The sequence below is a fragment of the Ictidomys tridecemlineatus genome, chromosome 6, assembly GCF_052094955.1.
Source record: "Ictidomys tridecemlineatus isolate mIctTri1 chromosome 6, mIctTri1.hap1, whole genome shotgun sequence".
Classification (NCBI taxonomy): Eukaryota; Metazoa; Chordata; class Mammalia; order Rodentia; family Sciuridae; genus Ictidomys; species Ictidomys tridecemlineatus.
The window spans coordinates 121,871,807-121,898,161 of NC_135482.1; the positions used below are offsets into that span (position 1 = coordinate 121,871,807).

General features: G+C 36.6%; 1 protein-coding gene across 1 annotated transcript in view; it reads right to left on the minus strand.

Moving 5' to 3' along the window:
* Window positions 1–8,323: 8,323 nt before the first annotated feature.
* The window catches only part of Fgf9 (fibroblast growth factor 9), a 34,746-nt gene continuing 16,714 nt past the window's right edge, over window positions 8,324–26,355 (minus strand). The window contains exon 3 of the mRNA XM_005338606.5: window positions 8,324–9,580. Coding sequence (XP_005338663.1) covers window positions 9,335–9,580 — 246 coding nt within the window. The 3' untranslated portion in view covers window positions 8,324–9,334. The remainder of the gene's footprint in view (window positions 9,581–26,355) is intronic.

The window sequence follows — 26,355 nt, forward strand, 5'->3', positions numbered from 1 at the left end:
AATCTAAGCTTTGTTTCCAGTTACTCCACTGCTTTCTTCCTTACATTGTTCCTGATAAGAAATCTGCTGTCATCCTTAGCTTTGTTTCTTTGTAATATGTTCTTTAACTAGCTGCTTTTAAGATTTTTCTCTTATAACTGGTTGTCATCAATTTGATTATTTTGTGCTTTGATACAATTTATTTCATTTTCTTTATATTTGAGATTCATTGAGCTTCTTGAATCTTATCTAAACAATTTTTATCAAATTTAGAAAATATTTGACCAGCATTTATTCAAATTATTTTGTCTATTCATCTCTCTCCTTTCTTTTGGGCAATATATATATATATATCCACTTGATATATATATATATATATTGCCAAAATATATATATATCCACTTGAAATTGACCCATAACTTACTAATGAGGAGTTTTTGTTTGTTTGTTTTGTTCTTTGTCATTTCCTTTTCTGTCATTTTAAAGAGTTCATATTGCTATAATTTTGAGAGCATTTGTCTTTTCTTTTACAAAATCTAAATTGCCCCTAATCTCTGCTAGTACATTTTTTTACTTGCACATTGCTGAATTCTCTGAAATTCCAATTTGAATCTTTTCTTATAAATTTCAACTTTTTGAAAATGTGAAATATAGTTATACCAGTTCAATATATTTTTCTGCTCTAATATCTTTGTTATTTGAGGTCAATTGAATTGGTTTCTTTTTCTATCCTTATTAAGTGTTACATTTTCCTGACTATTTGCATGTCTGGTAATTTTTTAACTGTATGTCAAACATTGTATATTTGTCTAGTTCCTGGGTGTTGGATAATTTTTTAATTCTATAAATATTATTGAATTTGAGGGTGAATTTGAGTCAACTTGAAGTTTGATCTTTTTTGGTGTTGCTTATAAGATACTTAGGTGAGACCGAAACATTGTTGAGGGCTAAATTTCCTACAACTGAGGCCTCTGTGTACTCTATCCAATACACTGTGAATCTTAAGGTTTTCTATTCCAGAGGGAAGAAACAGGCACTATTTCTGGATGATGGTTCTTTTCCTGTCCTCAGATAGTTTCCTTCCACCCATATAGCCCCTTTCTAGAGAGCAGTAACTAATAAAATGTATTTATAAATTGTTCATACATTTGTCACATGCTCCTTAATATAGTCCCTTGAGTGTGCTCATAACCATTGGGTGTGGTTCCCAAATAGATAGCCTCATGACAAGCTGTCACATGTTTCTAAAGTAAAAATAGTTCACACAGGAATTTTGAAACTTAACTGCTGATCCAAACTAAAAATATAATCATCTTAAAGCATGCCAAAAAGGTAAATAACTTCATATTTATGTATTTTTTTTATTTTTCTGAGACATTTGTCAATGCAAAATCTAACCAAAAAGGAATTTCTCTGGGAAAAATTGATTTTAATCCCTCTGTTAAATGGTAATCAAAAGATTTCCAAATTGCCTGAGTTCATCATTTAAAGTATTTACTTTAAAGACATGCTAACTCTACTTTAAACACATCCCCAGTCCTTTCTCTAGAAGAAATTATATTCTCCATAAAAAAAGCAAGAAAAAAGCTCATGGTACTTCCACAGAGGTAGGCATAAGCCAATGGGTCAATGTGTGTATGTGTGTGTGTGTATACATACTTTTATATATATATATATATATATATATATATATATGCACATATATATGTAGATACATATATATATACATACACACACATATATATACATATACATATATATATGCAAACAAATTTTAATAATTGATCCCATTTTCATAAACCTAGAACATAGGGGCTGGGGCTGAGACTCAGTGGTAGAGTGTTTGTCTATCACGTAAGAAGCAGTGGGTTTGATCATCAACACCACATAAAAATAAATAAATGTCCAACTATAATTAAAAAAAACTATAGTATATGTTTGCATATGTATGTATATACATTTCTTGTTGGATAAATTAATAAGTTTCAATGAAAAGTTCCCTTCACTTGAATTTTGGAAAGTCTAAGCCATATATTGGGCATGTTAGAAAATCATGCTTTGGCCAATTTTTAAAGGTTTTGGCTTTTTTAAGTATAAATATAATTCATGGCTGCAAAACATTTAATGTTATTACCCAAATTATAAGAATGATATTTGTTATTTGTATTTTATTTTTAATTTCCCTATAGGCTAAGTTTTTGATGTTTGAAAAATTTTATACAACTCAATGTCTATTTAAACACAAATAAACTCATTTAAGATATAATTTGGCCATTTCAAGGTACTGATGTATTTGAAACTCATTTAGGACAATATGAAATGCAGAATGGGGCCACAATATTGAAATCTGATTTTGGGCTCCTGGATATGGACTAGATGTGACTGGACTGTATTTTCAGGCAGATTAATTGATGTTCTTCAACAAAAAGCATTCTAAATACAACTCTCCCACTCAATAATAAGAATAAGCATTTTATATTTGAAACAGAATGTAGACTCTTAGAAGAGATTATTAGAATCCAGTCTGCTTGTTCTATATGAGATATACCTAGAGGAAGAAACAGTAAGCATTTACATAGGCGCATTAGATTCACTACAAAACTATAAATTGCTTCTTTGAAGCACATCACCAGAAGAAATAGCCTGACTTCCAATTTTGTACCCACTTGCCAAAGAGTCATTCATAACCTTCATCCATCTCTAGATGGTACTTTGGATGCTGGGTGAATGACAGCATCCTCATCATGGAAATGTTTAGCCTTTAGGCTTTACCTAAGTAGGTCAGTCATGAAAGATGGGAGACTTTCTTTCTTGCCAATATCCCTTCTTTGAATACTGTTCAAATTCAATTATTTCTCATTTCCTAGGCCAACTTAAGATCATGAAATTCTTCTGGGGAAATTGTAAAGACCATCCATCTGACAGAACTGCTTATTCTGTAACAAACACCTCAACATGCCTACTCTTTAAATGTGGGATAGGGATGGGGAGACCCAAGACAGTGAAAATTCATGGTACTCCTATAACTAGAAAAGGAAATAATCAAAGCAAGCCAGAAACTGATTAACTACAGATTTGTGATTTGAGCGAAGAAAAAAAATGAAGGTTTTTTTTTTTTCTTCCAACCAAAATGTTCAATTTCATCTCTCCAGTGTTAAAGATATGGTTATATGCCCATTAATATTCCAATGAGATCAGGCACGTTCTAATTCATCAGTTCTTTTAGTCCAGCAGGTAATGACATCCTTGGATGTCACAAATTCACAAGGGATAAACTTTTGGAATTACCACTGCTTTTTCCCTCAGATATTTCCCAAGGAAAAGTGGGTGGGGTACAGGGTAGCCACCCGCATTCTGTTTATTTCTAAACGAATTCATTTACTGACAAAAAGAAGTCTATCTACTAGAACCAATCTATATCATCAAATTTGAGGACACCATCTTTAAATGCTGTTTTGTTTTAAATAATAGGACTTGAACGGGCTGCCTGAGTTCTTATATTTTAATGTAAATTAAATACCAAGTTAAAGGAGAGTGAATTCATGGAAAATTATCAAAGTTGTCCTAATTGCCTTATAATGTCTCCATGCCAGTCCAACGGTATCTTAAGTGGGTGCCATGTATCAGTGATTAACTTGAGGTTGAATCTAGTTTGTTATTTAAGTAACAAAATCAGAATGTTGTCTCTTGTTTTGTAGGGTTCTTTATTTACTCTTTCTCTCTCTTTCTTTCATTTTCTAAGTACTGTATCCCCAGCACTATGTCATGCCATATAGCAGTTGTTCAATAAATATTTATTTAAAGAACGAAGTGGCTATTTTAAAGATTGTTGTATTTTCACCTTTTATTTTCCTGTTTTTATTGTCATTATGTTGCAGATTTGGTGGGTGAGTGAGGTAAATGTGAAGAGAAAAATTAAAATTAGTAATTTTTTAACTAAAGTTAGTAGGACCACCTTTTCCAAATAGAAACCAAGGGTTTAAAAAAAAATTGAACACAAGGATTATGCAGGTAAGTCCAGGGCAATGGTGCTGTTCTGACTCAAAAGACTGCCATTCTGATCATGTCCATGAATCAGCAAGCACCGTTTGCCCATCCAGCAAGGCGTAGGACCCCCTGCAAGGCTGCAGCTGGCCAATCAGCAGGCACTTTTACAGCCTATGGCTCAGCCACACTCGGGTGACAAACATAAAGGATACCATGAGCTTACTTCTCAAAAAGCAAAATACTATCTTGGCATATTCAGAGCATCAGAGAATCTACAGCTCTCTTTTCTGTAACTCATGCTCATCCATTATATACCACCTTCGACATCATAACGTTGGACCTGCCTAAGTCTGGATTTGTGCACCTCACGTTCCATAGCCCAGTACCTCCCTGGTCCCAGGATTCATCACAATATGCCAAGACGTCTGTTTAAACTCTGTGGGTGCCCTCAGCAACTGTTCCCACCTTCTTTGCAGCTGATGCCAGTTTCCCAAAATGGAGTGAAGGAAGGAGGAAAGGGAATGAGGACAAGAAAAACAGGCAGTAAAGGATGGAGGGGAAACCCTTTAGTCAACTACAGAGCAAAGGGATGTTCTGAGGATGACTTCCCTCTGAAAGAGCAGTTACAGTTCTACTATTCTTTGCTAACAAGAAGGAAAAGCCTTCTGATTAGTAGTAAAAAAACAAATCTCACCCTGCTGTTATGTACCAACCCTGTGCATGTGCACATGCATATGCTAGAAGCCAGGGTAATGGCGAGGTGGAGCCCATAGAGTGTCTTCCAACATCCCACAAAATGATTAGGAAAAAGCTTGCCTTAAGTGTTTTTAAAAATAAGTTTCTCCAAGCTGGGCCATGAGCTTTATCAATAATTTTTGCCCTTGCCCTGTGTAAGGAGGGCAGAACCAGTTGTTCAACTCTGGATGTTATTATACAATTTAACTCTTTAGCTCCTGGTGTTAAATTTTCCTGGCTGTCAGCACATATCAATGTAAATCATAACCAAAACCACAAACATAATTAAAAGGCCCTTCCAAGGGGGGAGGGGCAAGAGAACAAAAGCCCGTTCCAAGTATACCTTGCCAACCGCTTTTCAGATACCCAGTAAGTCTACTGATTTTTTAGTGGAAATTAAAATTTTTTAAATGTTTTCCAGAATATAGGCTGGAATATACTTGGAGAACAAAGAGAATTCTAAGGAAGAATATTTTCTTGCACTTTTAGGCAAAATAGCTAAGAAGCCTCCCAATAATTGTCTGACCTACGAACCAGATGTCTGTCTAGCAACCTGACAGCTGGTGGAGGACACAGCAAAAAGGAAAAAACACATTAAGAATACTTATTTTCACTTTCTTCCCAAAGAAAATTATAGAAGTGCCTACTTCTTATTTCTTCATGTTCTTTTCTGGGGAAGAAAAGGCCATATCAAAAAATATTTCCTAAAAACCTAAGGGCAACCACAGAGGCATGCTGCGAGTAAAATGCATTCATACATATATTTAAATCACACTCTTAAGGCACTGTTTACACATTTTTGACCAAACTCTCTGTGGCCAAGGTCATTCTACAAACCTGAATCCTACATTCTACAAACCTGAATTCTGAACTGTGTACTAAAGGAGGTAGAGACAATTTATTGTTATAATTCCTTCCCATTCCACTTTTAAGAATAAAACATCAACTTAAAAATGCAAAATGCCTATGGATGCATGTGGGTATTCTATTAGTGTGTAGACCACATGGACACACACTTGAGAGGAACTTGGTGGCTAATACATCTTTTCCATCCATCTGGCATATTCCCCGCCCCCACCACTTCATCACCCTTTCCTGCAAGTGACCACGCACAGTAGATCTAAATTTGGCACATTTCAAGGTCAAGTGATGCAGCAAACAGAATTTGACCTCGAACAATATGCCTTTGTCCATTCACCCATCCTCGTAAATGTGCACACACTCCACATTTTGCTTGCTGCAAGTTCATAAATCTTCATCCCAGATTACTTATTTCTTCATCAAATACTTACAGAAAAGAAAAGACATCTGGATGTGTTTGCTCCTCCCCTCCAGCCCCCACACCTCCCCAACCCTTCAATACATACACACAGCTGTAAGAGCAAGGAGAGTGTTTTTAAAATTCCATTGGTTCATGTAGGCACAGAATCTGAAGCAGCTCCAAAATGGACATCAAGTAAAAAAATACCAGTTTTCAAAAGTCTGTAATTATGTATTTACACAAATTACATAATCCTGTATGTATTTACATACAATTACAGATTATCAAGTAAATAACACAATGTTGTAGTGTTAATGAGATGAAATAGTATGAAAACACCATCAACGGAAGCCATTCATTTATCTACAAAACAGGACCTGGCAGAGCAGGTTCCCCAACACTGACCTGGCATGTCCTTCAGCACTCTTTGAGGACATTTGCATGACAGATGGAAAGGTGGTTCAGTCCATGCCGGGTAAGTCTTTTGACTGTGGTGCAAGTGTTGGCACCAACAAAATAGTGGTTTGGCTATCTGAGCATCTGTTTATGAAACTGGAACCACCCATTCCACTATGGCTCAGGGCTGCCATCCAAAAGGCTTTGGGTCTCTTACTACAGGAACCGGATGCAATCCTATAAACTAGAGATGACCCTACTGCCCAATAGGACAATGCCCACAACAAAACCCTGAGCCATCTACTCTCCCAGGAGGCCTATTTACATAAATTGCATAAGTCAATATTTATTTATTTACAGACCATTACAGTTTATTTTATCAATTGCCAAAAGCATATAACATTTTGCTTTTCTTTTTAAAAAAAAAAAAAGGTACCAAAGCAAAATAACTCCAAAAGTAGACATTAAAGTAGCATTTTCTAGGAATGCATGGAGATTTGAGTCTTTTTCACAATTCTTTTTCCCTCTTTTAGACCAATTATCTGGAGTCTCGTGCTACTTTAAGATTACTTTTGGCTGTCTTCTAAAATCAATTTCTTCAGTGCTAAATATTATACCTATGGCATCCTAGAAACTTGATTCTTCCCTGTGGTCAAATGTTTAATTTTTTTAGCAAAGAAAAAAAAATTAAATGTCTTTTGGAAAAACTAAAGCCTGAAGATGTGCACATTTTAGCAGCAGCAAAGGGTTAAATAATAAATAAGAACAGTACTTCTTAGAATTAAATGCAGTTCTGTTTAGAAAGTAAAAGGGGGAAAAAATCCCAAGAAAATAAATGAAGAGGACATTCTGATCCTTATCATAAATCGACTATTTTACAGTGCTTCTGTCCCTCCCTCCAAGACAATTCTCAATCCCAAATATTAGACTTAGCTTCTCCTTAATGCACATCAGCAGGAGTGCATTACCCCATACTCCAGCTTGGACCATAGAAGGCTACGTGTATTTGCTCACGACAGTAAATCATGCGCTTCTCGTTCATAACAGCTTTAACTTGCCAGTGACATGCTTTTATTTTTCATAGAGAATGTGCATCCGAGCAAAACAAAATCAGAATATTAAATTTTAAAATTAGTTACATAAATCCCAACACATTTTTTTAACTGTCACTTTCAATTTCCCAATGTAACTGGCTAGAAAGTGTTGTGTGTGGATGAGAATTTGTTATAAATTCCTTTTTTTTTAAATATTGCTTTAAGAATTTGGCTCTTTTCACCTTAGTATATAGTAAGAAATAGTCTTCCTTGCCCAAGGGCAAGTTCCAAAATTATTGCTACCAAAGAAATACATAGTCTTATGCTTTTCAGAATAAAATGTTATAAAAGCCTTGTAAAAGATATTCTATATAGTAACCTCCCCTCTAAAAAAATTGGGTGCTTGTGAAAACCATTTTTAAAAACAAAATAGTCAATGAGTATAATACTTTCCCCCTCATTGTCATTATTGATAAAGATTTATTGTTTTCATGTTGCAAGTTTTACTTGAAGGGGTGCTATTACCATGTAATTATGACATTCACACCGAAAGCAATTCTCTAAAAAAGATGTTACAATGACCCCTATGGTACGTGTATCATTTCATATTTGATAGCCAAGTGCACAAATAAAAACTTACAAGAATGATCCTGTTAATCTGACTCTTATTTCTTAAAAAAAAGTCTGAGCTATGTACGCTTCTTTATTTTTTTTCATTCCTTGCTTAAGAATTCTAAATCAGTACAATGTTTGATATTAGTCCTGTTGTTCTGGAGGTGGGCTAAAATAAAAAGCATAGTTATTGTTTAGCTTTGGTATATTTTGCAATAGACTTAAACAAGTAAGACATATACCAACCCTCATATTTTCCAACCATGAAGTTACAGTGATGGAATTACTGATGAAAGAGGAAAATTACAGACACAGAATAAAAGGTTGAGACCCAGTTTATCTTTAATCCTCTGGGATAAGCTATGAAACAAGCAGTCTGAAGAGTGAATACTCAGTGTCATGAGCGATGTGCATAAGTTTACAATAATACGGGCACAAAATAGATTGTCGCCTTTAGTACATTAGGGTCATTAGAATTTCTCATATCCATGCACCGTTATACCTACTTGCATGAATTACCACAGGTTCATAGCGGACTTTGCCATTTAATGCTTACAGAGCCTAAAGCTTCCAAAATGCCTATCTGGCCTGTACATATTTCATTAAAAATAAACTCTATATAATAAATAAATATATAAAATAAATAAAATGTTGCCTTTGGAATTTCTATAAATAAATTTAACTTTTTTTCTTTTTTTTTTCTTTTTTTCGCCTTTTTTTCTTTCTTTTTTCTCTTTTTTTTTCTTTTTTTCTTTTTTTTCCTTTTTTCTTTTTTAACTAAGAGGTCTTTGCTTTAAGTTCACTGGGATGATACCAGTGAGAATTAACTGAAAAAGTCTTTTAAGTAAGACTGCACCCTCCATGCCTTTGAAAATGCAGCGTACCCTTGCGCAGGCCACCAGCCAAAAATCCTGATGAGTCGAAGTATGGCAGCTGTGCTGATATAAGATGAAGTACAACTGATCAAAATTTAAAAGCGTGTCTATTTCCCAGCATGCATCAGGCCGTTGTCCTCTTTGCTTTCTGACTCTCCAATTTCTCCTGCTATTCACCCACTCACACACTCACACCCCTCTCATTCAGTCTCTCTCCCCTTATTTCACAATAAATCAAGCAAGTGGCCCTAGGCAGCCCTCCAGGAGGATCAGCCTTTAAGTGCAGAACAAAATCAGCATGTTCCCATCCAAGCTTCCATCATACATTATGCATGCGACAAAGTTTGGCAACAGTGGAGCTGAGGTGATGACACAGCTAATCAATAAGAACCCACCGCATGAAACCATTTATAGTGGTTACTTTTTTAAGGGCTCAAGTGAAGAAATTGTCTTTGTCAACTTTGGCTTAGAATATCCTTATATAGTTCAGGTACTTTGTCAGGGTCCACTGGTCTAGGTAAAAAATGTGTGAATTTCTGGTGCCGTTTAGTCCTGGTCCCTTCTCTTGGAGTCCCGTCTTTATTTAATGCAACATAGTATCGCCTTCCAGTGTCCACGTGTTTATATAGATTCGATGAGTACGTGTTATACCAATTTTCTTCAAACTGTTCTCTGAATACACACTCTTGGGTTAGTTTTTCCTGTTAAAAAATAAAAAGAAAATAAATACATTGCACGATTAGCTACTTTCTATATTAAAAGCAATATTCCATTTTGCACAAAGCAAGTTTGAGTATCTCTTATCCAAAATGCTTGGAAACCAGTAGTGTTTGGGATTTTTTATTTTCTTAGATTTTGGAATGTTTGCATATATTTAATGAGATATCTTGCATGTGGGATCCAAGTCTAAATACAAAATTCATGTATGCTTCAAATACACATGATACACATAGCCTAGTGATAATTTTATACAATATCTTTGTGAAAAAAAAAAGTTTCCTGGTATGGAATTTTCCACTTGTGGTGTTAGGTGGTTGCCCAAAAAATTTTAAATTTGGGAGCACTTCAGATTTTGAATTTCCAGATTAAGGATGCTCAACCTGTACCCTGATGAGAAAATACTGATTTCTAACTCGTTTAACCACTTCAATGCACTTTGCATAAACTGCTTAACTCTATCAATTTAATGACATTCTAAATTCTTATTCATAATGACTAAAGCAGAAAAGATTCTAAATATCTTCTAGTGAAACTTTTCTTCAGGCCAATTATTACACACAAAGTACAACTAAAATTCTGGGTCATTCCCATTTTTACTATAGCAATTATATGGTGACCACCTTTGCACCTTTGCACTTAAATTTAGATAGAAGAGCCTCCTAACTTTAAAAAAAAAAAAAAAAAAAAAAAAAAAACATGCTCAGGCATACAGATGCCCCAAGGAAAGCTATACTTATTCCTACATTTCCAAAGCAAAAAAATAAATTTAAAAAAATGTTCCCTGTTTTCTTAAATATCTTGCATTTCCCTCCTCCTGAGCTATATGAAAGCCAGGGTCCCATTTTACTCCACATCCTGGGACTCCTCCAGCCACATCACTCATGGGCAGTAATGACCAGAAATAATATACATATCACATCCCAAAGCCACGAACACACTCTAGGCAGAAATGTGTATATTGAAGCTGGCCCTGGAGAAAGAAGGCAATGGGATTTATTGGCCTTTTTGCTCTTACTGTCATTCAACTGAAACTTTTAAAATCAATACTTTCCTAGATGATGCTTCAAAAAATACTGAAATGAATTTAAAGTGTTTACTTTGCTCTTGTCCTCCTGGCACCTTACATAAAAAGAAAACAAATAACCTACATCTGCAGGCTCCACATCCATGCATTCAATCAACTACAGAACAAAAATATTTGAAATAAAGTCATATCTGCATTGAACATTTACACTCTTTTTTCTTGTCATTATTCCCTAAGCAATATGGTATAACAACTATTAATACAGCATTTACATTGTATTAAGTACCGTAAGCTAACTAAAAATGATTTAAGGAAGATATGCAAAGGCTCTATGCAAATACTATGCCATTTGATAAAAGGGACTTGAGCATGGGCAATCCTGGAACCAATCCCCTGCAGATACCCAGGGACAACTTGTAATCAAACCCAGATAAGGGCATTTGGCATTCTTCCATTTCTGTCATTCAGACCCAGATGACAGATGGCAAATGTTACACATCACTAAAAAATATATGCCTTTTTCACATCCATATAGTTGAGAACATACATTAATACACTGAATTCATGGATATAAATTGAGTAGAATCTATCACCTCCAATTGCTTGTAAAGTCAGTCAAGAGAGTAAAGAGAAGGGAAAGAATTTGACCAAATCAATCAACAAGTCCAATGTGAGGCCAGCTTCTGTGTTTCTTCCTTGACCCAAAGGCTTAAAACATAGTCCACGACTCCCGAGTGCCCACGTGTCCTCAAGAGTGTTCTTCAAGTGGCCAAAAACACTGAGCAGGTTTGGGGTGGTGGTGGACTTATGTTTTATTTTGTTTTGTTTTGTTGGTAATGAAGACTGAATCCAGGGCCTCGTGCATGCTAGGCAAACACTCTACCACTGAGCTGCACTCCCGGCCCCCAGGTTTTCAACAAAATATTTCACTGGACAAACTTTTACTATGCAAGTTGAAACAGAGGAAAGCAAAAAAGAAAATCAATGCATCAGAGAAAGCCAAAAATGATGTGCAAACAGCTAACCAGGACTTACAGGGACAAAAATGAATTACAGAAAGTGAGCAGTTATCCATAGCTCCACTCACAGTGTACTGCTTCCACTTAGGGATGGCCCCGAGAAACTCACCCTTTCAGGGGCATGGGGATGCAGAGCAGAGAGCCCACCCTCCACCCCGGCCACATGTAAACCCAGAAGGGCCTCCTGGGGCAACACAACCACCTCCTGCACAAGAAAGAATGGGCTGAGCGTGATTATTTCTCCCTCATCTCTATTAAAACCCATGAAATAAAAAAAGTGTGCTGAAGCCATAGTGGCTATTTTAGTCTTTACTTCCATCTGCATAATAAATAGTCTCCTTGCAGGCAAGATTATTCCTGGCTAAAAAGGGCTGGTTTTAGTTTACTGTAATTTAAGGAAATTTTCTAAACAAATTTTGTTGCATTCATTTTTTTCATTAATAAAAGGACCAAAGTATGGCACTGGCTTTCATTTCCACAAAGGACAAGAAAAAAAAATTAATTCAAATAAAGCTTTTTGTTTGTTTGTTTGTTTAAGCAGGAAATCTATCACCTGATAACTATTACAATGTTTATTTTTTAAGTGAAGAAGAATTCTTGCTCCCTTTGGAGCCATGAGTTAGGCACTCGTTGGTATTGCTTTTGCTTATAAGCACACCTCTACTAGCACAATGGTCTTTCCTGGGTCAGAAACAGATCCATGGTAACCTCCTGCTGGTTTACACAGTGGAGGAAAAACAGGCTTTGGAGTCAGAAGCCTGTTCACAACCCAGCTTCATCCCTCACTCACTGGAGGACATTTGTAATGGCTTATGTCACCTCTAAGTCTTAGTAGCCTCATATTTAAAGTAGGATTAGAGCAGGTTGGGCATCCCTGATCCAAAAATCCAAAACGCTCTGAGTTCCAAAACTTTTAGGATATCAAGTCATTACTCAAAATGTTTTAGATTTCAGAGTATCCAATTTTGAATTTTTTGATTAAAGATACTCAATGGGTAAAAATCTTGGCAAATATCCCAAAATTCATTAAAAAAAAAAAAACCTATGAAATCTGAAACACTTCTGGTTCTAAGTATTTCAGATAAGGGATACATAATTGACACAGGGTTGTGACAAAGATGCAATCAGAAAACAGTGCTGAGCATAAAGAAAGCCCTCCATGAACAATGGTGTTGATACAACATTACATCATACCTCTTAGGAACAAACCTAGAAAACAGCTTGTGTGATTTCTCCAGTTAAATGCATGGGCAAGAAGGCCGAGATGTGAGGTGATTTGCCCTGGTCTATGCCACAGTATCATGTCATTATGATAATGAAGTCACTAGAGCAAGAAGTTTCCAGGAGCCCTACTTCAGCCACTGCACTGGATCCTTTTCATTTTTCACATCTCACTGAATAAGCCCTGTGGTTCCCATAGCCCCTCTCATTCATGAGATTCAGGATGCTGTTTCCCCAGGGGTAGTCATTAGGGAGGGTGGCACAGGGCTAGCATTCACAGGCCATGTTCGGGAATGGGGTACTACAACTCTTCTTATATGTGCTCTCTTTTGTCTATACTCCAAAATGCAATTTTAAAAAATACTATTCATTTTGCAGGAGGAAGGACTAAGAAGCAGGCGGGGGCGGGTTGGGGGGAGCATGAGCAAAATTCTACTGTGACAGAAGTATCAACCTCTAAAACTGGAACACAAGTGTGTTCTCAGTGCTTAAAAAAAGATTCTCATTGTATCTTTTTTTTTTTTTAAAGAATATGAAAAACTCCTTTTAAAAAAAGGCAAGTAATCTAAGAAATGGAACTAACCTTTTCACTGCTCTGTTACCATAGCTCTAGTTTCTTAGCAGGCTATTTTAGCATCATTTATACACACATAATATAACTTTCTAGGCAACCCAGAAAATAAAATGAATTATTTGATTATAAAACAATATAATCTACAGCCAGCATTTTTCACGATGGTTAGGAGTTCAATGGTCTTATTCACAGGAGGATTGTATAACTTCTGTTAAGTGAGATTATGCTGACATTACATTGTAAAACCACTGATACATTTCAGCTTCTGAAATTATACCAACTATGTCACTCTGGTAAGCTTGCATACCCTGAAAATTAAAATTATCATTAAAAGTTAAAGACTGTGTTACTTTCCTGTACCATGCATGGATTTTAAATAGTTTCTTCCTCTTAGTTGAGACTATGTCATTATGTGATTCTTATTTTAGACAGAGTAGCAAGATTTACAAAATTAATCTCTTACAATCACACTTCAGTACTAAGTGATGAAATCCTTACCTGAGGTGAATATGTTTAAAGCTATCCTTCTATTCCAAAATAATTTTTTAATTAAAAATAAATAGATAAAACTGGGGATGTAACTCAGTGGTACAGCACTTGCCCAGCATACACAAGTCCTTGGGTTCAATACCGAAAACCACAAAAAAAATAATAACAATATTAATTAATAATAAGTAGATGAATGCAAATTGGAACAGCAAAAATTGTATTAACCTATATTCTTATATATGTGGAGGGAGTGTCTGCCTTCAAATAAACTATACACTTTAGAATTATAGAATTCAGATGTTTTAAAACTCACCATATGTTTTCAATGCAGACAGTTTATAGAGTATTCCACTATAAAGTGATCAATTCTTGTTTTATTGTATTTCCATGTTTTAAAATTTTTTTAGATTATTTAACTATAGCTGTTTATGGCATACCTATCTTTGAACTGTTGGATTATATCACTAGGATTGGGTGGAGAATGTGGATTTAATTCAAAAGTCTACTAAAGCTCATGCTTTGGAACAAAATCTGGTGAATGTTAGCAACTATGGAAACCTCTTTTCATTTTATATCATCAAATTCAGAGCAGTGGGAAAAACTGAAATTAAAACTTCAAAACTGTTACCATTCCTGTTAACACCAAAGTATGAGATAATAATGTGAAAATTATAGTATAGCCCAGAGAATGCTTAGGAATGTTATAAGACATAGACTTACATAGACACTAATTTAAAATACTAGACAATTTGAAAATGAGTGATCCACAAGGGCATTATTACACCCAATTCAAATGCCCATTTAAAAAATGAAATCAGAGTTTTTTCAAATTTGGAGACTCAGTAGGAATTCTCATTGCAAACATATAGACTTGTGATATGCTGCTATTTAAAAACATGATTTCCATATTAATAAATATAGGGCATAACTTTAACCATGCTATGCAAATGGTTGTGTTTATTCAACTCAACTTAAAATACTTGTTACCACAGTATAAACTACTCTAACACATAAATTCGTGATCAGCAACCATACAGACATTGACTTAATTTTAGAGTTCCCAAACATTTTCATAAGCTAATGACTTTGATGTAATCCTTCATTCTTGTATCTATTGTCTATTAGAGTCATGGTATTTAAACCTCCCTTAACCACAATTACTTGTCCAGATGTACTCTTCCTCATTAATAATCTAACAATGAAGCCTAAATGGGAGCTGTCGAGAAGACCAAGGTGATTAAATATAATGACTAAAGGACCATTAATAAGAAGTCAGGTCTTTTAACTCTTCTCTCCAGGGATAAGTCCCTATCTAGAGAGAAAGCAACAAATATAGAAAGAAGAGGCAGGAGAACACTATTGATGATTTTTTTTTTTTAGAAGCTTCTCTCTAGATCCAACCTCTTTGCCCTCAACGTGCCTCCCTTGAAGTCCTGTTTTTCAAAACCTCCTCAAATCCCCCCAGATGGGCCTGCCTTAATACCTCTGTTCCTGGCCATTACAATTGCTTCTGGAACAGTAGAAACATCGTAATCCATGGCACTTGAATTGATGTAAACAAAACGAAGCAAAAAAGCAGGCAATTTTTCCATTTTTTTCTCATCAAAATATATAGAATATTGGGGTGGAGGGGTGAGATTAACCAATGGGGAGTAAGATACAATTGGATGGGACCAAGAAGTTCTGGTGTGTTATTGCACAGCCAGGTAGTTATAGACAACAATATCATACTGTATATTTCAAAAATCTAGGACAGATTTTCATGTTTTCATCATAAAATGTGACAAATGAGGAGATGGATATGTTTTAACCTGATTTAAACATCACAGCATCACAGACGGCTGGGAATACAGCTCAGTGTAGAGTCCTTGCCTAGCATCCGCCAGGCTCTGGGTTCAATTCCCAGCAAAATAGCACCACATAATAGACACTACAATACACATACACATATAAAAATATCTCATGGACCCCATAAGTACCATTTCTAGGTTTTTATGTATCAGTTAAAAAATAAATTTAAGTCAGGAACGGCAGTACCCATCTGTAGTCTCAGCAACTCTGGAGGCTGAGGCACAAGTTCAAGACCAGCCCAGGCAACACACACTAGGACCTCATCACAAAAACTAATTAACTAATTAATTAAAATAAAGTGTAATTTTTAATTTTTAAAATATATAATTTTTGAAACACTATATATCTGAAATTAAGAATTCCTATCTTCTTTGCAATCTTAAAATTCCTGTGTGCTAAAAAAAAAAATTAAAAACAAAAAATGCCTTCTCCCGAGAAGTTGGCTACTTCAGTACTTAGGGACTCAAAGATCAGGGCCCTGTCTACTCTAGGCACACACACACACAGGCACACGAGCGTGCACACACACACACACACATGCAGCAGGCTTACCAGCCATGTGGCAATAAATAAGCTGCCAAGGACAGACCCTGCCAAATAGGACAAGTGAGACAATTTAGAGGCCTTCCTTAGAAACTGCGTATTAAAATGCATCTTTGTTTAGCAAATCATATTCACTCATAAACTTTCTGTACATTTGCAGAGATGCATTTCCACAAGGAAAGAAAATCTTGCTCTAGGTATAACAGAATTCAAATTAAGGAATATTTGGCTTATGTTAATACATAGCCAATGTATATTTAATTTTTCCACAAACACACCTATAGAAAAACTGCATCAAATTTCTTTTAGGATATTAGAACACCAAGTTGGAAAAAATAAAATGTCATATTCCTTACTGAAGACTATTACCTGATAAGAGTAGTAATATTATTCAATGATCACTTAAAAATGTACATTGAAAATATGCAAATGCTATAAAAACTTCAAATTAAAATATTACTCAGTAAAAACTGACAGTAGAATGCCCATGAAGGGTCAGACTGACAATGGAAAAGTATAAAGCTAGAAGGCTGAGAGGTAAAATTAAAGATTCAAGAAGGATACCAGACAAAGACAACCACTCTATTTCCATGATTAGCTCCACCTATTTTGAAAGGAGTGGAATCAAAAACGAAAAATTTTAGCAAAGACTTTCCATGATCAACAAAGCAGGTTAAATTCAGCATATGTTTGCAGAAATAAAAGAAGAGAAATAAAAAGATTAACAAGTATAATGACTGTATAAATCCAAAGATAAATTTTAAAGAATCAAGATACACAGAATTTCCTTGGTAAAGGCATGCCAAGCTTCCAGAAACACGCACACATGGGTGTGAGCTGGCTAATATTCCTGAGCTTTAATTTCCTTCTCTGTAAAATGAGGGCATTGGAAGAAATTTCCAAGGTCTTCTGCTGTTATTGCTGTTGTCATTCTTGTGCTAAAGACTGAACTTACAGCATGACCTCTACCACTGAGCTACTCTCCCACCCTGGAAGGTCCTTTTAGTCAAAGACTCTAGTTAGTCAGTCTTGGAAACATTGAAATGTGGAAAGCAAAGTTATCCACAATAACTCTGGAAGGACATATTGAACAGGAAATGAAAAAAAGAAACTGCTGCAGAGCTGGAAAACAGGCAAAGAAACCAAACAAAATGTGCTGCATCAGTTGCCCACTGCAGGCAGGAGAGCCAGCAGGTCAGAACTGCAGACTAAATCCAGGCTTCCAGCAGCAGTCAAGAGAATGAGGTTGCTATTCCAAGGAGGAAAGGACAAGGAAGAAGGCAGCCACTTTGTCACAAGAGCCCTCCAGCTTTCTCCCTGGGAGAACATTTGGAGGATACACTCCTAATTTCTGTTACTGCTGTCTCACATTTGGAGGCTTGCCACATCCTCTTCCCAACATTGGCCTTAAGAACATGGTCCATGAAGGCCTCTCTGACCAATGAATCCTACCAACACTATACCCAACACTATACCAATATAATGAACTGTCCTAAAAGAATTGACTGGAACAGGGATGGGGTTGTAGCTCAGTGGCAGAGCACTTGCCTCGCAGGTGTAGGCAGTGGGTTCAATCCTCAGCACCACATAATAATAAATAACTAAAATAAAAGGTATTGTACCATCTACAACTAAAAAATTTCTTAAAAAAAGAATTTACTGGAAGAAAAATCCAAATCCTATATGAAAACAAAAAGTCAGTAGTGGGTAGAATACTCAAATCTGAGTGGAAAGTTGGACATGTGCACAAGGCAAAGAAATAATGTACAACACCAAAAAGAAATAATGCCAGGCTCCCTGGGGCATTATTTGATATTTCCAAAGGACTCTTGAATTTCTTAAACACCTCTAGCCATTGCTGATGTCCCCCTGACACCTCCACCTCTACTCAACCCATAGAGAACTCCTCAATCAGACTGTCCCTACCACCCTCCCCTTCTCCTTGGGTTCCCAACTTTTAGCTCCCAATATACTCATGTCAGCACAGATTTCTCCATAACCAAACCCTTCTTCCCAGCCCTGCCATGTGATAAATGGTCCTTCCTCTCCTCAACACTGATGTGACTGTGTCTAATTCTCTTTGGGCCCCTCTCTCTGCTAGATTACACCATCCTACTTCCAGTGCTAATCAGAGCTAACATGATCCATGATTCATTCTATTCCACCAATACACCAAATGTATATGCTGACAGGGGCCTCTTTAGAAAGTGCCTTAGCCCGGTATGTTGGCACATGCCTATAATGCCAGCAGCTCAGGAGACTGAGGCAGGAGTACCACAAATTCAAGGCCAGCCTCAGCAACTCACTGAGGCCCTGTCTCAAAATTTAAAATAAAATAAAAAGGACTGAGGATTTGGCTCAGTGGTTAAGGCCCCCTGGGTTCAATCCTTGGTACCAAAAAGTAAATTAAAAAGTGCCTTAACCAGAAAACTGATTCTGGAAGGGGGCATTCTAGGTACAGTGACAGCCTCATGCATTATTATTAACATGTAAATATTAAAGAATAATAATAATTATAACAAATTAAATGATATTCATAATAAAAGAAACTTCTTTAGCTAAGTGGATAAATGATAATGAGCTAAATATGAAAATAAACTATGGAACCATCAACCTTAATAATAATCTTGATAAATCAGGTTGACATTTTATAATTTGAGAGATGCCATATTTTTATCTGTAAGAAAATTTTTATTTTCAGAGACTGCATCATGAGTCAACTTCAGAATTCAAACTTGCAAAAAAAAAAAAAGAAAGAAAAGAAAAGAAACAAAACATCAGTCTATCTGTCACACAGTAAAAGCTATCAGAGGTCTCATCTGTGCAGCATCTCTGTCACTGCCACAGGTACCCATGAAGAACGCTAAAGGGGACTGGGGAAGTGGCTCAAGCGGCAGCGCACTTGCCTGGCATGCGTGAAAACTAAAAAATAAATATTGAAAAATTCTCTCTCTCTCTCTCTCTCTCTCTCTCTCTCTCTCTCTCTCTCTCTCTCTCTCTCAAAAAAAAAAAAAGAAAAAAGAAAAAAGAAAGAAAGAACGCTAAAGGAATGAGCACAGGCTGAGTAGCCTGTGAGCTAGCACTGTGCTGGTCATTTTATAGGCATCAGCTCCTCCAGTCCTCACAGCAATGCTATGAAGTCCTTGTCATCAGCCATTTTATAGTCTCAGCTCAGAAAGTTTGATTGCCCTAAGTTGCATGGCAAGTGGGCTTGATAGAGCTGAGGTTCTAACCCGTTACTTCCACTACTCCACGCTTTATCTCCAAGCTCAAACTGTTCAGAATACAAAGATAGAGGAGATCCTTCCGTCAAAACACAGAAAACTGAAAAAACCAACTTGAAAGATAGAGAACAAAAAGGAATATGAGTTAATACGACCAGTAAAAAAAAAAAAAAGTATCTGAAATACAAGGCATTTGTGTAGAAAAAAAAAGGAAGAATAAAGAAAAAGGGAGGGAGAAAAGAGAAGGGGTCAGGAAAATAGAAACCTAGAGCTTTAAGCAGACAGCAGACTATGTGAGAACACACGACAGGACTCCGCAGCCCATAGGCAAAAACGATTCAGTGCTACAACAAAGCAATCTCATTAAGCACTATCAGGAGAAGGATGTTTTTGGCATGACCTTGGCAAGTCTGTTCTTAGAATACTGCCTTGCGTTTTGGGCCACTTCATTACAAAGGAAAAGCAAACTTAAACGGAGATTTCAATGAAGAACTTTAAAAAAATTAAGAGTAAATCAACTTATGTCAGGATTTTAAGCATTTATGGAAAGTGGGAAAGAAGACAGCTCTGAGCATGTCTCTCCCACTTAACACCGTAGCCTCTTAATCCTCAGAGGGAAGCCTATGCTGCAGGAATGCAGGCTTTTTTAAATTTTCCCAGCTGGTTGTCATGATGTGGCTGAGGCGCACCAGGCCAGCAGGCCGATAAATGATGTTTCTTCACAAGTTCAAGTCAGTCTCCGGCACAGAAGGAAGTAGGAGGGACAATGTGGCCAGGTCACTGCTGGAGATGCCCCAGGGCCCTGGCTCCCAATTGATTCTAGTGGGGCCCCTCCCAGGCTAGGTCACAGAACAACATAGTGGCAACATCTCCTGAGTAGCTGATGATGCTGACAGGGGAAGACCCTTCAAATGTCAACAAAGATGCCTCTGGCAGCAGCTGAGATAAACAGAAGTAGGGTCAAGATGAACTAGGGCACCAACAACAACCCCATATTTCTAAACCATGTAGTCAAGTCGCCTTCTCTGCTGATGAGCCTTTTTCTCTGCAAGAACACCAGCTTGTTTCTGTCCATCTCCTCTGAGTGATCCTGATAGTCTCTCCTATTCCTAGGTTTAAGTTCTATCCTGCAAGCTCTGAGCCCCTTTTTTTACATAATTCTAATATTTATTGCGCCAAATTATAATTCTTGGTTTACATGTCTGACTCTCCCAACAAAGTTGAAAATTCTTTCTGAATCAGTTCTAAAATTATCCACAAGAGGAGGTATATTTGCTTTTGTAGGTAGAGTCAATTCTCATTACTCATTGTAGTTAAATTCTATAAAATCTCCCAGAACACTGAACCAATGCTCCCAGAGACAGGGTTAGGTTTCTGTGAGCCTCTAGTCATAACATTTTTGTCAAACTATCAATACACAACCTTATTTCATGTGTGTTTCTATTTAAGAATAACTTACTTAACACATATTATCAATTCATTAACATCAGATTTACAGCCAACATCACCTAACTAATGATTGAACAAAGCTTTCTCATGCATAAGATACATGAATTTGCTCCACAAGATACATTTTAACCTTTTCTTGCTTTTGGTTAACACTACACAGCATATCAGCTCTATGCTGGGGATGTTTTATATGGCAATATCACCAAGAAAAGGCACAAAATATGAAATACATGGTACTAAATACATCCCCAAAAGGACCCTGTTTACCTGAGACAAGAAGGCAGAGCTTGGCCTTTTTTGACCTGAGCTGGGAATATGCATGTGAAAGACTCATTTTTTTTTCCCACTTCCCTGCACATGTCCACAAACCACCATGAAGTGAAACAAATATTAATTTGGGGGGTTATTATCAGATTTTAGCAACTAGGTAAATTCACAAATACAGAATCTACAAATATGAGGATCAACTGTATTTTCAGCACCTACTCAGGTACCTGGCATATATTACTGATGGATGATGGATAATGGTTGTTAACTTTGTGAAAGCAAGCAAGAAAGAGTGAGTGTATGAGTGGGCAAGTAAGCATGCAAATGAACTGTGAAGACTGTAAGTGTGTGAACAGCTGAGAGAGTATATGAGCAAGTAAGCATGTGAACAGAAATTTGTGTGTGTGAGTGAAAAAGTGGGTGAGTGTACAAGAACGGGTATGAGTGAATGTGCCATGGAGTGTTTTAGTGCGTAACAGACTAGAAAATGCTTCCAGTCTTCACCTTCACTCTGACTCAGGCTGTCCAACAGCACAACTCAAGAACTAAGGAAGATGCTCAGTGACCAAAAACATTCTGAGACTGAGGCCCCAGGTGAAGGGTAGCTTAGGGTTCTGTGTGGCTAACAATTTATTCTGAGAAAATGGGTAACCCTGGAGAACTGAGTGGTAAGAGGAAGTGGATGACAAGGAGTTCCTTCCAAGAAGGTAAGTGGGGTCAAAGGAAGGTAGGAAGAGTTTAGGGGTCATAGGGTTGTTCTTCTATTGTCCTTAACATTGTTGTCTCCTGGTTGTACTCATAGTCCCCGTACACACTGATTGGACTTCCAGCATGTGCACTTTAGGCTCAGAACTCAGGGAAGCAGGGTCAGCTCTGCCCATAAACCACAGAAATGAAACTTCCATTGCATAAACCCACTGCTCTTTTCAAATATATACACCAAACTATTCAGAAATGAATTAATCTTATAGTGTTCATGACTTCATAGAAGCTATTTCCACAATGCACGTTTTCAATCAAAAATATTTATAATTATTAAAATGTGGGGCTAGCAAAAACATACATTGAAGAAAAGATAACCTCTTCAACAAATGGTTCTAGGAAAACTGGAAATCCAAATGCAACAAAGTGAAATTAAACCCCTATCTCTCACCATGCATAAAACTCAACTCAAAGTGGATCAAGGACCTAGGAATTAAACCAGAAACCCTGAGTCTAACAGGAGAAAAAGTAGGCCCTAATCTCCATCATGTGGGATTAGGCCCCCAAATTCCAAAATAAGACTCCTATAGCACAAGGATTAAAATCAAGAATCAATAAGTAGGATGAGTTCAAACTAAAAAGTTTATTCTCAGCAAAAGAAACAACCAGTGAGGTGAATAGAGAGCCTACAGAATAGGAGCAAAGCTTTACCCCTCACACATCAGATAGAGCACTAATCTCTAGTGTATATAAAGAATTCAGAAAGCTAAATACCAAAAACAAATAACCCAATCAATAAATGGGCCAAGGAACTGAACAAACACTTCTCAGGAGATGATATACAATCAATCAACAAATGTATAAAAAAGTCATCACCTCTAGCAATTAGAGAAATGCAAATCAAAACTACTCTAAGATATCATCTCACTCCAGTCAGAATGGCAGCTATTATGAAGACAAACAACAATAAGTATTAGCGAGGATATGGGGGAAAAGGTACATTCATACATTGCTGGTGGGACTGTAAATTGGTGCAGCCAATATGGAAAGCAGCATGGAGATTTCTTGGAAAATTGGAAATGGAACCACCATTTGACCCAGCTATCCCTCTCCTTGGTCTATACCCAAAGGACTTAAAAACAGCATACTACAGGGACACAGCCACATCAATGTTTACAACAGCACAATTCACAATAGCTAAACTGTGGAACCAACCTAGATGCCCTTCAGTAGATGAATGAATAAAAAAATGTGGCATATATACATAATGGAAGATTACTCAGCAATAAAAGAGAATCAAATCATGGCATTTGCAGTTAAATGGATGAAGTTAGAGAAGATAATGCTAAATGAAGCTAGCCAATCCCAAAAAAAAACAAATGCCAAATGTTTTCTCTGATATAAGGAGGCTGATTCATAGTGGGGTAGGGAGAGGGATTATGGAGGGATAAAGGAACTCTAGATAGGGCAGAGGGGTGGAAGGGGAAGGGAGGGAGCATGAGGTTAGAAATGATGGTGGAATGTGATGGACATCATTATCCAAAGTACATGTATGAAGACACAAATTGGTGTGAATATACTTTGTATACAACCAGAGATATGAAAAATTGTGCTCTATATGTGTAATATAAATTATAATGCATTTCACTGTCATATATAACAAATTAGAATTTTAAAATTCATTAAAAAAAATTGTGGGGCTAACTTTTTTTTTATCCAAAAGGATCCCTTATACTCAAATTGGTCAGGAACTAAAGGATATACATTAACTCTTCAGCTCAAAATTACCTAATTACAAATCAGGTACTGAAAATCCAGGGTCAGTCTTATCTTCTTTTTATTAAAAAGAAAGATAAAGAAAAGAAAGAAGTAATTGTCTCACTGACAATCCATTTGCTCATTCAATACTTTTTAAGTATCAAATGTATGCAAGACTGTTTTAAGTACTGGCAGTACCTTGGGAAACTAAAACTAAACTAGAGCCCTGGCTTTCCAGAGCTTAGGCTTTAGGAAATGGACAGCTTGAATACTCGTCTGATTTGGAGCTTCCTGAAATCTTCCTCTCAAGTTTCTCTCATCAGGAATCTGTGGCAGGGACTGAGACAGAAGGATTCCTGAAAATGCAGCAGAACAGAGCAAGGAACTTGAGTGGCACTGAGAGTGGTCAGAGAGCGGAGCCAGGATTATATGTGAAAGCTGCACCTGTCACAAGAATTCTGCTGCAGATTCCTAAGCCTGAAGAAAGATCAGTCTTGAGTACGCTCCCTGGAACCCCAAGCCATTCTTCAAAATCTCTCATGAACAATCCTAAATCCTTCCCAGGCTGGGGATTTAGCTCAATGGTAGAGTACCTGCCTAGCATACTTGGGGCCCTAGGTTCCATTCCCAACAATAAACCAAAAAAAAAAAAAAAAACCTAAAACACAAAAACTAAATCCTTCTTAACTCTTGAGAAATTTGTAGACCTGAGTTCTATGATTTGATCATACTAACTTGGCTTTTTTTAAGTGTGCCTCAATCAGTGAATGTTGCTACTCCATTCACAATGTAAACCTAAAATTAAATCAATAAAACTTCACAAAAAAGATAATTTTCCACTCACTAAAAACCATAAGTCTAGATGTGAAGGAAAAATGAACCACTAAATAAAAACTAAGTCACTAGAAATAAAAAAAAAAATCCTTCAAAATCTGTGAAAGGAATACTGAAATCTTGCTCCACTATATGGTTAATTCTGGGGTGTGTGTGTGTGTGTGTGTGTGTGTGTGTATTTCACAAAAATGAATGGTCACTCTTAACATGCATATGTATCAGAAAAAAATTCTTTATTTACCTATGTTCAAATCCTGATTTGTCACTTGCTATCTATGTGTGACCTTAAGTCACCAAACTATTAAAATCTCACTTCCCTCATTTCTAAAATAAGAACATTATATGAACTAAATTATATAGAAGATACTCTACTGAGGTGCTGCTGCCCTCTTTTATCATCTAAAAATTATTATCTAATCCTTTGAAAACTGACCATGCACTTATGAAATGTAAAGCAATACTCTATTACCCAAAATGTCTGTTGAAAACCACACATTTCCAGAGCATGCCTGATATCAGGTTGATTACTCAAAAAATGTTCCTCCTTATTTCCTTCATAGGAACTGCATTCCTTGGAGATTCTGTACAGGACATGTCAAAACACCTCCCATGAAAGCAATCTGAACTGTGCCACCACAATTATAAATTACCAAACTTAGTGGTGACTCGCCATTTTGGTAGGGTATCCTGATCCATGAATACACAAGGCTGTTCTGCTGTTCAAAGATTGCTCAGGATTGCCCCTGCAGAGCAAAGCTCTTGGTCCAACATGCCCCAACCCTTCCTCCTGCCCAGAGCTTCACATCTACAACCATGTTTTCTAATACTGGCATCTGCAGATCCCTAGAGGACAAATGACATGATCCATGGAGCCTCGAGTTCTCAACAAGAATGTTTTCACTTTATCCTTTCACTGCAGTGAAAAAGTAAAGGAACTGCTTCAAGAATATTCAGGATTCTACAGATGAACATCTCATGACCCACGTACTACCACTGAAGAGTGATAGTCAGCCCTCTGCATTTATGAATTCCATATCTGTGAATTCAACCAACCAAGAAACAAAAATATTCAGGGAAAAAATGGATCTATAATAAAACATACAGATTTTGCTTTTTGTTATTATTTTATCAACAATATAGTATAATAATTGTTTACATAGCATTTATATGTTTTAGGTATTAAGTCATCTAGGGATGATTTAAAATCAAATACAGGTGCTGGGGTTGTGGCTCAGTGGCAGAGTACTTGCCTTGCACATGTGAGGCACTAGGTTCGATCCTTAGCACCACATAAAAATAAATAAACAAAAATATTGTGTCCATGTATAACTAAAAAATTGAAAATAAATAAAATCAAATACAATGCCATTTTATATAAGGGACTCAAACATGAAAGGATTTGGGTATTCAAGGGGGATTCTGGAACCAATCCCCCCATGGATACAGAGGGGCTACTGTGCTGGGGTTTTAAATTACTTTCAGTACTAAAATAGTAATACTTATACCACCAGCAGTAATGGGAAAAGAAAAAGACATACTTAGTCTACAGGTTTAGGACAAGTGAAGACCAGATGACATCATTTGATCTCACAGTAATTCAAATAGGAAGAAGTTGGGAGGAGCACAGAATCATCTCTAGATGTTGTAAAGAACAGGCATGCTAAGCTCAAACAAGGCTGAACCACCGCTGGCAGGACCATATTGACAGTGAGACAGCATCTTAGTTTCAAGTAACACATTCATCACATTAAACCAACTATGCCAATTTAAATTTTATCAGTCTTATAGTTTAGCTTGAATT